This window comes from Mastigoproctus giganteus, chromosome 7, assembly GCF_048544385.1.
Source record: "Mastigoproctus giganteus isolate SK-2022 chromosome 7, ASM4854438v1, whole genome shotgun sequence".
NCBI lineage: Eukaryota > Metazoa > Arthropoda > Arachnida > Uropygi > Thelyphonidae > Mastigoproctus > Mastigoproctus giganteus.
Window position 1 is genome coordinate 229,109,344 of NC_143581.1, and position 13,718 is coordinate 229,123,061.

Here is a 13,718-nt window from a genome sequence, read left to right on the forward strand (position 1 = left end):
ATCTTAAATTTTTTTCCTGTGTCCTTCAAACATTACTGCAAAGAGATTTCTAGACACTTTATCTTATGCTTTTTCAAGATAAAGTGATCCTAAATAGAGATTCAAATATATATATTTGAATCTCTATTTAGGATCACTTTATTTATATATTCATACTTTATTCATATATTTGAATCTACATTCAAATATATAAATATATATATTTGAATGTAGATATTATGCTCCCATGACTTTTCTCTAATTTGTGAATGTGAATAACTGATCCTGGAATCCTTTTTGCCTAAAACCTGTTTCCCAACATTATATTCTATAATATTTCTAACAATCTTCTCTAAGATATCTCTGATAGATTTTGCCTGATGTGCTAAGAGTTATAATTCTTTCTGCAATTTCCACATTCAGCTTCATTTCCGTATTTAAATATATATTAGTAAAATTAAGAATGTTGGGCCTTGGCCCAACCTTCATGAATTTTTTTCTTTCAAAAATGACCTCTGGATAATGAAATATACGTATAACACCCTTTACACTATTTTCCTTCCACCTTTCAACATTCCAGAGATCTGATTTCATTTACACCTGATGCTCTCCCATGTTTGAAATAGTATCCAAAATTTCCTCCATTTTGATTTTTTCCAATTCTGTGGTGATGTCTCAGCTCTTCCTTTGTGCAGCAGAAGAGGTGAGACATCACCAAAGTATTTACTCCATCAGGTTTTATCCAGCTGATCCACCTGACTGCTATTCTGAACAAATGTTTCTGATCAGGTCACATCACTTGTATTTTATTGCTTTGCAGTAAATGAGCAATTACTCATAAGTGTAAATGAATTGTGGTATACATTTTTGTATGCATCGTGTTTCCGGTGTGATATATTCTGTTATAATTGTAGTAATTACTGTGAACAATAGATGTGTAAATTTTGTGTAAAGGGGTTTTTTATAATTTGATGTGTAATAGTTTTAATAACATTTCTTTGACACATATATATATATATGTATACATCTTACTCTATATAAAGTAATCAATGTCATTTCAAAATAGGGACCTCCTGGATTGGATGGAATGAAGGTGAGTGTATATTCTGTAAATAATAACAAATGAATGCTATGTTTCACTTATGATGTGAATTTATTTCATGCAGTGCCAGTTACTATGTGTTGGGGGGGGATGTGATGCCATTCTTGCAACAGCTTTCAGATACTTGTTAATTGGACATGGTGTATATCATGTGACTTTAGTTAAACCAGTGTAATAAATATCTTGGCGATTAACACTTCATTCAACTAGCAGTACTTATGAATATTCATATAATTTATGAAGTTTTATTAAAATTTTACAAAATTTGGTGTAATATTAAAAGTTGACTAATTGGGCCACTTAGGACTGTTTTGAAGGCAAGTCATAGCCAAGGTATTGACTGCCCTTCACCCATTCTTTAATATTCATTATTAAAAAATCTGGACTCACTGAATCTTAATTATTGAATTAAATTATACATTTATGTTTGTAGCTAAAATTAATTTCCTGCAATATTTAGAAATAATTCAAAAGTTATTAAATTTGTGGTATAAAGTGGGTTTTGATGTTTGGATGATTGCTTTGATACTTCAATTTGGCCATGGAGCCTAAAGTATGTGTAATAATTTAGTTATGATTTAATTTTAGATTTAATAATTTAGTTATGAAAATTTATAGCTGCAGTAAACAGTGAATTTCAATTAATCTGACATTAAATATGACTATATTAAAGAAAAGGGCAATTAGGTTAATGAATGAGCCATCATTCTGTTTCTGCTGCATGCCTTTTCTATAGATACTTCCATGGGCACTATTCTGAAACGGCTTCAGTAATTCTCCCCTCTTTCTTCCAAACAAGTCCAATACACATGCCCCAACCAGTCAGCATCCCTTTCCTGTCCAACTTCAAACTTTCTTTTTTTTTTTAATTTTCTGTAACAACCTCCCTCCACACGTATTTCCTGAAAATTACACTTTTCAGAAATTCATGTCTAATGTCAGCATTTTGGAATTCAAAAGTACACCACCAAGGGTGTCAAGACTACTACTCAGGATTTCTAAGAGGTATAAGCTAAAGGTTATAATGATTTATGCACCAACATCAAGCCATGATGATGAAGGGGTTGAAGAAATGTACACCAAAATTGAGTCTTCTACATGAACAGAAAACTCAGCACACTATCATTATGGGGGACTTCAATGCTAAGGTTGGAAAGAGACAAAACAGCGAGGAAAGGGGAACTATAGGAAATTTTGGAATTGGTGAAAGAAATGAAAGAGGTGCAAGACTTGTGGAATTTGCAGAATCTCGAGGAATGGCAGTAATGATCACTTTTTTCAAAAAAAGGTGAACAGAAAGTGGACGTTGAAGAGCCCAAACGGATTAACAACTAATGAAATCAACTTCATCCTCACTAACAGAAGATATATCGTGAATGATGTTACCGTCCTGAACAAAGTAAATGTTGGAAGCGATTACAGAATGGTAAGATGCACACTTGATATAGATGTAAAAAAAGAAAGGAAAAAACTGACTCGAGTAAATAATATGAAGGTCTTCGAGATAACAGAAGAGGAGAAAAAGCAGTATGTACTGGAACTTAAGAACAAGTTTGAGCTTCTGCAGATGGCTCAGGACCAAGATATCAACGAGGAATATTACAACTTTCTGAAAGTCCAAGAAACGTATAGGTAAAAAGAAATCCAAAGAAGAAAAAATTAGTCAAGAAACACTTGTCATGATGAATTGAAGACGACAAATGAAGAGCAAGAAAAACACTGACAAAGAGAAAATTGAGTATAGTGGGTTATGCAAAGCCAATAGAAAGAGACTCAGAGGACATAAGAAAATTTAACACAAGAAAAGTAGAACAAGCATTAAGGGAAAACAAAGGATTTAAATCAGCAGCCATGAGCAGTAATACAGAAAGACAAATGATACTGAAACTGAAGAATAGCGATGGTGTACTTATAAATAGCAGAGAAGGCATAATTCAAATAGCAGAAGACTACTGTAGAGAATTATACAAGCAGCGAGGGAATGATACCAGCAGTGGGAAAGATGGATCGCTAATTAGTAACACATACAACATATCTGATATCCTTCGTGATGAGGTAGAACATGTGTTGAAGAAAATGAAGAATGAGAAAGCCCCAGGGGAAGATAAAGTTACTGTAGAGTTGTTAAAATTGGGAGGAAGGGACATCACACAAAAACTGGCAAGACTCTTCACAAATTGCATTAGAAAAAGTGTGATGCCTAAGGAGTGGAATAATGCAATCATAGTTTTGCTGCATAAGAAAGGAAATAAATCAGAAATTGGAAATTATAGACTTGTTATCCCACATCTACAAGTTGTTCACAGGGTCATTACTAACAGATTAAAAAGAATACTTGATGAGAATCAACGAAAAGAGCAAGCTGGCTTTAGGACAGGATTCTCAACTATGGATCACCTTCACGTAATATCACAGCTAATGGAGAAAGCAAATGAATATAAAACACCATTATGCCTGTCATTTGTGGAATATTAGCATTAGCATTAGCATTAGTAGAGGCATTTGATGCAAGAAAGCAAGCTTATGCAGCATCAGCCAAAAAAAAAAAAAAAAAAGTAACATAAATAAATAAAAATAACCACTTCCACTTCACCCCTCTGTTCGTTCGAAATACCTGTCCAGCTGAGCCTTAAACTTATTTAGGCTATCAACTTCCACGACAAGGGATGGAAGTCTGTTCCACCCACCAACCACCCGCTGGCTAAAGGCAAATTTCCGCACATCTATCCTACATCTGTCTTTCCTCAATTTGAATTTATGCCCTCTCAGGTGATTTTTCTGAGCTAGAGGAAGAATCCCATCAGCATTGAGCATGCTTAAACCATTCAAGGCTTTATACACCTCTATCAGATCACCTCGCTGGTGCCTAGTTTCCAGACACTGTAATTTGCAAAACTTAAGCCTTTCTTCATAAGAGAACCCCTTTGTCCCATTCACCAATCTAGTTGCCCTTCTCTGTACTCGTTCCAGCAGCTCTACATCCTTCCTGAAATGAGGCCTCCAGGCCTGTATACAGTACTCTAGGTGTGGCCTGACCATTGCCTTATACAAGGGAATAATCAGCTCCTTATCCCTGCTAGAAAAATTCCTATATATCATTGACAATACACCATGAGCTACTCTTGCAGCTCGTCTGCACTGCTCAGAGAACTTCATATCTGCCTGCACAACCACCCCCAGGTCCCTTTCATTCTCTACCACTGTCAGTGTAGTAAAGCCTAGTAAAGCCTCTGGGGTTGCTGTTTCCCATATGTAGTACTTTACATTTGTCAATGTTAAACTTCATTTTCCACCTCGAAGCCCATCTGCTCAACCTTTCCAAATCCTGTTGCAGCAGCATAGTGTCAGTAGTGTCCTTGACAACCCTGCCAACCTTCGTATCGTCTGCAAACTTGGACATTAAGCCTGATATACCATCATCAATATCATTTATAAATACAGAAAACAATCAAGGCCCCAATACTGAACCCTGAGGGACTCCACTAATAACATTAGTCCACGATGAGCAGTGTCCATTGATTACCACTCTCTGTCTTCTCCCCCTCAACCACCCCTTTATCCATAGCAGCAACTTGCCTCCAATGCCACACTGCTCCAATTTGTGCAGCAGTCTTCCATGTGCAACAGTATCAAAAGCCTTTCTAAGATCCAAGTATATAATATCAAAGTTATTCCCTGCATCCAGTTCTTTTGTGACTGCATCATAGTATCCAATCAAATTGGTCAGGCAAGACTTCCCCTTAACAAAACCATGCTGTGTCCTAGCTATAACTGAAGTCTTGTCTAGATGATCCTGCAGTGCTTCTTTCACCAGTGCCTCCATTAATTTTCCGGGAACAGAAGTTAAACTCACAGGTCTATAATTACTTGTGTCAGCCTTTGATCCCCCTTTGTGAATTGGGGTCACATTTGCACATCTCCAGTCAATGGGTACCTCCCCTGAGTCCAAGGAAGCTCTCATAATTAGGGCTAAGGGTTTGCTTACCTCCTTTGTTGCCTCCTTTAATATAACTGGATAGATCCCATCCACCCCAGGTGCCTTTCTTGTGTTTATCTTCAACAATTTCTCCTCCACTTTGCTCTCAGTTATTACAAGATTCTCTAGCTTACTGCTAGAGTTGAATACACCTCTGGCATTCCCCTCGCTGAATAACTCCTCATGTGTGAATGTCGATGCAAAATATTCATTTAGTTTGTTAGCTACCCGAGCAGGGTCATCAACAGTTGACCCATCGATCTCAAGTGGACCAATCTGATTCATCCCCTTCCTTCTAGAGTTTACATAAGTAAAGAACTCTTTGCTGTTTTTCTTCGCATCCCTTGCCAAGGATCTCTCGTAATCTGCCTTCGCCTGCCTAACCTCCTTTGTAACTTGGTTACAGATCAACTTGTATCTATCATAGGCGTCCGTGTCACGTGTTAATTTGTATGTATCCCATGCATTTTTCTTCTCTGCCATATGCCTCATTAGTTCATCTGACAACCATTTAGGCCTAAACCTTGAACAATATTTCTTAGTTGGTATGTAAAGCCTAGTAGCTTCCACAATAAGTTCTTTGAATGCTTCCCATTTTGAATTTGCTGTTGGCAATATCATCAGTTGATCCCACTGTATAGAATTTAAATACTGTCTCAGTCCATTGTAGTCGCCTTTACGAAAGCAATACCCCTTCCCTTTACCCCTAATGGTAGTTACCTCTTTGAGTAACTCCCACTTCAGCACACTGTGATCACTGCCACCAAGTGGTTCATTTATCTGCAGATTCTTAATGCATGAAGAATCACTACTGATAATCAAATCAAGAGTATTACTCCCTCTAGTTGCCTCCCGAACATGCTGATGTAGAAAACAATCATCCAATAAATCCACAAAAGCCTTGCTACTGTGTGAGTGACCAGCCCCCAAATTCCAGTCAATATCTGGGAAATTAAAATCCCCCATTATAAGACTCTCTGATTTACTGGCCCACTCTATTTCTCCGAACAGTTTCTTATTATACTCATCAGAGTCATTAGGCCTATAGCACACTCCTACTCTCAATTTTGATCTCCAAATGCTTATGTCACACCAAACTGACTCGACACTGCACTGTCCAGCGATGTCGACTGGCTTCACTTCCTTGGATTTTATGTGTTTTTTAACTAATAGCATAACCCCTCCTCCCTTCCTATCCTGTCTATCCTTTCTGTAGACATTGTACTCCCCAAATTCCAGTTCTGCATTTCTTATATCTGTGTGACACCACGTCTCTGAAATCCCCACAATATCTGCCTTTGATGTTTTGAGCAATACCTCAAATTCATCAAATTTATTTACTAAACTCCTAGCATTGGTGTACACACAAGTATACATGCACCTGTTCTTTTTCTTAGCTACCCTAACACAACCCATGTGTTTACTTGTACCCCAATGATTCCCAGCAGTCTCTGAAATATCCTGCATCTTATTTTCCAGGCTGCGGCTCATTCCAATAGAAGCAGTGCAAGAATCACTTTCACCTCTGCCAGTGGCTACTGTTAATCTATTAGTCCTTGTATACCCCCAATCTAGCAGTTTTCCGACCCACCTAACATTGCCTCGATAGCATCAGCAAACATTCTTGCACCCTTTCTATTTAAGTGTATCCCATCCCTGTAGAAGCAATCTCTCCTGTTAACAAGTACAGACCAGGCTGAAAAAAATTCTACCCCTTGAGCCCTGCACAATCTTTCCAGGGCCGAATTGATTGACAGGGCTCTCATCATATACTCCCTCCTATCGTGTCTGGGCAGAATTGCAGACACTTTCAATTTCAACCCTAATTCACGGCTTTTTTTCATCAGTGACCTGTACTTGTCAAGTAATTCCGCTGGTCTCCTACTCTTAATGTCAATATAATATTCTACTCTATACAGCATAAGGCAATGTTTCAGGCACTGGAAAGACAGGGCATAGATACCCCGTATATTATGATTTTGAAGAAAATATATGAGAAAGCTACCTCCTTTATTAGACTAGACAAAGACAGTAGTAGATTTAAAATTGAGAAAGGAGTTCTACAAGGAGACACAATATGCCCGAAGTTGTTTACTGCTGCCCTTGAGGAAGCTTTCAGAAGATTAGACTGGTCGCAGAAAGGAGTCAATGTGAATGGAGAATAATTGAAGTAGCATACTGTCTTTACAGTCATTAAAAACCCTGCCAACCTTTGTATCATCTGCAAACTTGGACATTAAGCCTGATATACCTTCATCGATATCATTGATAAATACACAAAACAACAATGGGCCCAGCACCGAACCCAGGAGGACTCCACTAATAACATTAATCCACGTAGAGCAGTGTCCATTTATTACTACTCTCTGCCATCTCCCACTCAACCATACCTTTATCCATTGCAGTAATTTGCATACCGCTCCAATTTGTATAGCAGTCTTCCATGTGAAACAGTATCAAAAGCTTTCCAGAAATCCAAGTATATATCAAAATTATTTTTTGCATCCAGCTCCTTTGTGACCACATCGTAAGTATCCAATCAAATTGGTCAGACAAGATGTCCCCTTAATAAGCCCATGCTGTGTCTCTCAGTTATTACAAAATCACTTAGCTCCCTGTTAAAGTTTGATAGACTTCTGGCATTCCCATCCCTGAATAACTCCTCATGTGTGAATGTAGATGCAAATTACTCATTCAGTTTATCAGCAACTTGAGCAAGATCATCAATAGTCAAACCCTCTGTGTTAAGTGGACCAATCTGATTTATCCCTTTCCTTCTAGAGTTTACATAAGTAAAGAACTCTTTGCTGTTTTTCTTTGTGTCCTTTGCCACACATTTCTCGTAATCTTCCTTCACTTACCTAACCTCCTTTCCGACTTGATTACAGACTAACTTATATCTGCCATAGACTCGTGTGTCGCCTGATAATTTATATGCATCCCATGCATTTTTATTTTCTGCCATTAACCTCATTAATTATCTGATCTCTATTTATTATTAGTATTATTAGTATTAGTAACGGCCGTATGGTGCAAGAAAGCCTATGGCTTATGCTGCACCAGCCAAAAAAAAAAAAAAAAAAATCCGAACAAAACAATGATATAAACAAAAATTAAATAAATAAATAAATAATAATAATTAACAAATAAATAAAAATAATAAAATGAAATAAAAAATAAATAAAAAGGAAATTAATCCTATCATCCTATGCGCTTCCCTTACCCGAAAGTACTATCCAGATGACCTTTGAATTTCCCCAAACTGTCGGCCTCTACCACCCATGAAGGCAACTTATTCCAATAATTTATAACTCGCTGGCTAAAATAAAACTTCCTGCAGTCCAATCTAAACATTTCCCCCCGTAACTTGAATTTATGTCCCCTAGTTCTAGCATCATTTATAATCTTGAAAATTTTGTCCTCATTCATTTTACTGATGCCTCTCAGAGCCTTAAACACCTCAATCAAATCTCCTCTAAGGTGTCTAGTTTCCAAACTCTGCAACCCACATATTCGAAGTCTTTCTTCATAAGGACGCCCTTTTGCCGATCTCACCAGGTGAGTTACCCTTCTTTGCACCCTTTCAAGAAGCTCGATGTCTTTCTTTAGGTGCGGTCTCCATACTTGAACACAGTATTCCAAGTGTGGTCTAACATAAGCCTTATATAATGGGATTATCACGTCCCTATCTCTACTTGCAAAAGTTCGATAGATCATCGATAGGACACCATGGGCCTTCCTTGCAAAATGTTTACAATGCTCAGAAAATTTCATGTCTGACCGTATCGTAACACCCAAGTCCCTTTCCTCCAGTACTGGGTTTAGTTGAACTCCACCAAGTGAATAAGTTATTTTGGGATTACTGTTTCCCAGGTGTAATACCTTACACTTTGTTGGATTAAAGCACAGCTGCCATTTTTCTGACCATTCTTGAAGTCTATCTAGGTCTCTCTGAAGAAGCTCAGCTTGACAGTGATCATTAACTACTCTACCAATTTTAACATCATCTGCAAATTTAGACATCACGCCCTCTATCCCTTCATCAATGTCGTTTATGAAAATTAAAAACAACAGTGGTCCTAATACTGATCCTTGGGGAACCCCACTTCTTACATCAACCCAATCTGAGGAATAGCCATTTATCACAACCCTCTGCCTCCTACCCTGAAGCCATCCTTCTATCCGTCTAAGGATTTTCCCAGTGATTCCAACCTGTTCTAGCTTATAAAGCAACCGCTCATGTGGGACTGAGTCAAAAGCTTTGCTGAAATCTAAATAAACAATGTCGAAATTATTCCCTAAATCCAGCTCGTGAGTGACCCTTTCGAAATAGTGAACCAGATTTGTTAAACATGATTTTCCCTTTACAAAACCATGCTGAGTATCCTTGAGAATTTCAATTCGATCCAAATGATCCTGAATTCCACCCTTGATCATTGCCTCCATGATTTTCCCTACTACTGAAGTCAGACTGACAGGTCGATAATTTCCCACTTCACTTTTAGAGCCACCCTTATGTATGGGTGATACATTTGCACTTTTCCAATCCAAGGGAATCTCCCCAGAGTCTAGTGATGCTCGCATAACCAGCCTCAGTGGTTCAATGCACTCGCTTGCCGCCTCTCTCAAGATTATAGGGTATATTCCATCAACTCCAGGAGCCTTACTGGTCTGTAGGCTTGAAAGTTTTTTCATTAAATAATCTTGCGAAATTTCAATATCATTAATTACATATTTTTTAACTTCGCTCCCACAATTTCCCATTGCCACAAAAGGCTTTTCATTTGTAAATATCGATGCAAAATAACTGTTGAGTTCATCTGCAACGGCAGCTGGTGTATTTATTACTGTCCCCTTTCCCTTACGTAAAGGTCCGATCTGGTTTGTCCTGCTCTTCTTGGCATTTATATATGTGAAGAATTCTTTATCCCCCCTCTTTGCTCTGTTTGCTAGTGATTTCTCATAAACTGCCTTTGCCTGTCGAACCTTTTCTGTGGCTCTATTACACATCACCTTGTAGCTGTTATAGGCTTCAGTACTTTTTATTGCTCTGTAACTTTTCCATGCCACCTTTTTCTGCTCAAGTAATGTGGCAACTTCACTATTCATCCAACTTGGAACCCTTCTCGTGGAGTATTTTTTTAATGGTATATACGCATTCAAGGCATCTGTGATTAATGTTTTAAAAGCGTACCACAGTTCAATTGTATTCATTCTCTGCGCGATATCTACCCAGTTAATAGAGGCCATGTAGTACCTTAAGGCATCATAATTTCCTTTTCTGAAATTAAAACCCATTCCTTTGCCTTTTACTTCTGCTACCTCTCTCGTCATCATCCACCGTAGAACTCCATGATCACTTCCTGCTACTGGTTCCTCTACTGTCAGCCCTGTTATGTCATCTGATTCATGTGTGATGATGAGGTCTAGGATATTCTTTTCTCTAGTACTTTCCCTGACATGTTGATACAAATAACAGTCATCTAGTTGATTTAAAAATTTTGTTCCCCATGTTGAGTTTCCTTCCCATTTACTCCAATCAATTAGAGGCAAATTGAAATCACCCATAATAAGACATTGACGCTTACTTGCCCATTCCATTTGCATGTAGAGGCTTTTGTCATAGTCTTCACAATCACCTGGTCTATAGATTACTCCTACTCGCATTGTACCTTTGTTTCCAACTATCTCACACCATACAGACTCTATACTAGCATGTGAAATGTCTGAATCCGGGAAAGCTATCGTCGCACTCAGGCTGCTTCTGATAAGAAGCATTACCCCACCACCCCTTCTATCCACTCTATCCTTCCTAAATACATTATACAAGCCGTACTGAAACTCATCATCCCCAATTTCCGGGTGGCACCACGTCTCTGTAAGCCCTATTATGTCCGCGTTACTTGTTTTAACCAGCAGTTCGAATTCGCTCATTTTATTGACGACACTTCTAACGTTACTGTATAAACAATTAAGATTTACTGTTCTTGTATATTTAACAACCCTAACACAACCCTTGAAGTTTTTTAGGCTCTCTTCCCTGATATTAGCTACCCGCTCACGTGAAACGTCTTTGCCCCCAGAACATCTAGATAATACGTCGAGTTGGGGTAACAGATAAGAACTCTTAAGGTATGTGCAAGAGTTACATTGACCAATATTATCAGATAAACGCGTGTCAGTATTACCCACATCCCCGCTAACTAGCAGTTTCCCTGAACCTTTAAGGTATCCTCAATAATACTGGCAAAAACTTTTGCACCACCTTTGTTTAAGTGTATCCCGTCTCTACAAAACAAATTCCTTCTACCTACAAGTGTGACCACATCGTAAGTATCCAATCAAATTGGTCAGACAAGATGTCCCCTTAATAAGCCCATGCTGTGTCTCTCAGTTATTACAAAATCACTTAGCTCCCTGTTAAAGTTTGATAGACTTCTGGCATTCCCGTCCCTGAATAACTCCTCATGTGTGAATGTAGATGCAAATTACTCATTCAGTTTATCAGCAACTTGAGCAAGATCATCAATAGTCAAACCCTCTGTGTTAAGTGGACCAATCTGATTTATCCCTTTCCTTCTAGAGTTTACATAAGTAAAGAACTCTTTGCTGTTTTTCTTTGTGTCCTTTGCCACACATTTCTCGTAATCTTCCTTCACTTACCTAACCTCCTTTCCGACTTGATTACAGACTAACTTATATCTGCCATAGACTCGTGTGTCGCCTGATAATTTATATGCATCCCATGCATTTTTATTTTCTGCCATGAGCCTCATTAATTATCTGATCTCTATTTAGATCTGAACAGTATTTTTTAGTTGGTATGAAAAGCCTAATAGCCTCCAAGATTAAGTCCCTGAAAGCTTCCCATTTTAAATTCACCATTGGTAACATCATCAGTTGATCCCACTGTATAGAATTTAAAAACTGTTTGAAACCACTGTAGTCACCTTTACGAAAACAAAAACCCTTCCCTTTACCCTTGATCGTAGTTACATCTTTAAGTAAATCCCACATCAGTACACTGTGATGACTGTCACCTAGTGATTCCTTTATCCTCAAATTCTTAATGCACGAATAATCACTGCTGATAATCAGATCAAGGGTATTACTCCCTCTGGTTGCCCCCCAAACATGTTTCTGTAGAAAACAATCCTCCAATAAATCCACAAAAGTCTTGCTAGCATGCAAGTGACCATCCACATGTTCCAGTCAATATCTAGTAAGTTAAAATCCCCTATTACAAGACATTCTGATTTACTGGCCCATTCTATTTCTCTGCACAACTGTTGCATGTACTCATGAGTCATTAGGCCTATAACATACTCCTACTCTTTTTCCCTTTCGCTGTGTTTGTCACACCAAACAGACTCAACATTGCACTGTCCATCCGTGTCAACTGGATGCCCTTCCTTAGATTTTGTGTGTTTCTTAACAGCATAACCCCTCCTCCCTTCCTATGCTGTCTGCCCTTTCTGTACACATTGTACTCCCCAAATTCCAATTCTGTGCTGTTTATATCTGTGTGACACCACGTCTCTGATATCCCAACAATATCTGCCTTTGATGTTTTGGTCAGCACTTCAAATTCATCAATTTTATTTACTATACTTCTAGCATTACTGTACATGCAAGTATACATGCACCTGTTTCTATTCTTAGTTACCCTAACACAGCCCATATATTTACTTATTCCATGTTGACTTCCAGCAGCTGTTGAAGTTCCCAGAAACTTGCTCTCTAGGCTGCTGCTCATAATAAAATAGAAGCAGTGCAAGAATCACTTTTGCCTCTGCCTATGGCTACCGTCAATCTTTTAGTTGGCAAATCCCCCCCCAAATCTAACAGTTTTCAGACCCACCTAACACTGCCTCGATAGCATCAGCAAACATTCTTGCACCCTTTCTATTTAAGTGTATCCCATCCCTGTAGAAGCAGTCGCTTCTGTTAGCAAGCACAGACCACGCTGAAAAAAATTCTCCCCCCTGAGCCTTGCACAATCTCTCCAGGGCCAAATTGCTTGACAAGGCTCTCATCATATACTACCTCCTATCGTGTCTGGGCAGAATTGCAGATACTTTCAAATTTATCCCTAACACGCAACTTTTTTCCAGCATTGACCTGTTTGTTTGTTATTTGGTTTTTAGGAGCATTAGCAACTAAGGCCATATTGCTCCGGGATATGCGGTGGTCATTCCCTGACCTTTCCACATCCTCCGTATTTGGTGGTGGCAGGCTCGAACCCCGGTCTAATCAAGAAGCGTGTGCTACGCACTGCTGCTCCTTCCCACCTGGCTACGGAGGCACCGCATTGACCTGTACTTGTTAAGTAAATCTACAGATCTCTTACTCTTTAGGTCATTAGTGGCAACATGTACAACAATATCACCTTTTGTGCCCTTAAAAGATAATATCTGCCCTACAACATCATCATCATCATCTACTTTTGCTCCTGGCAGACATACCCTGATCTTGTTCCACCTGGCCTTTTGCATAATATATTCCCCATCTCCCTGACAATAGAATCACTGACAATAACTAGTTCCTGTGGGACCAGTGCATTCTGCCTTGGAGATCTTAATTAAGTTTAAACTTGTTAAATTTTTAAGCAATTTCTTAGTAGTAGTAGTGGCATGTGATGCAAGAAAGCAAGTGTATGAG

The 13,718-nt window shown here is 38.6% G+C and overlaps 1 protein-coding gene across 10 annotated transcripts in view; it reads left to right on the forward strand.

Moving 5' to 3' along the window:
* LOC150083758 (uncharacterized) overlaps nt 1-13,718 on the forward strand; it is a 999,111-nt gene that overhangs the window by 819,756 nt on the left and 165,637 nt on the right. For all 10 annotated transcript variants that reach the window (XM_090377461.1, XM_090377460.1, XM_090377466.1 and 7 more), the window contains one exon: nt 1,046-1,072. In XM_090377461.1, coding sequence (XP_090233587.1) covers nt 1,046-1,072 — 27 coding nt within the window. The remainder of the gene's footprint in view (nt 1-1,045; nt 1,073-13,718) is intronic.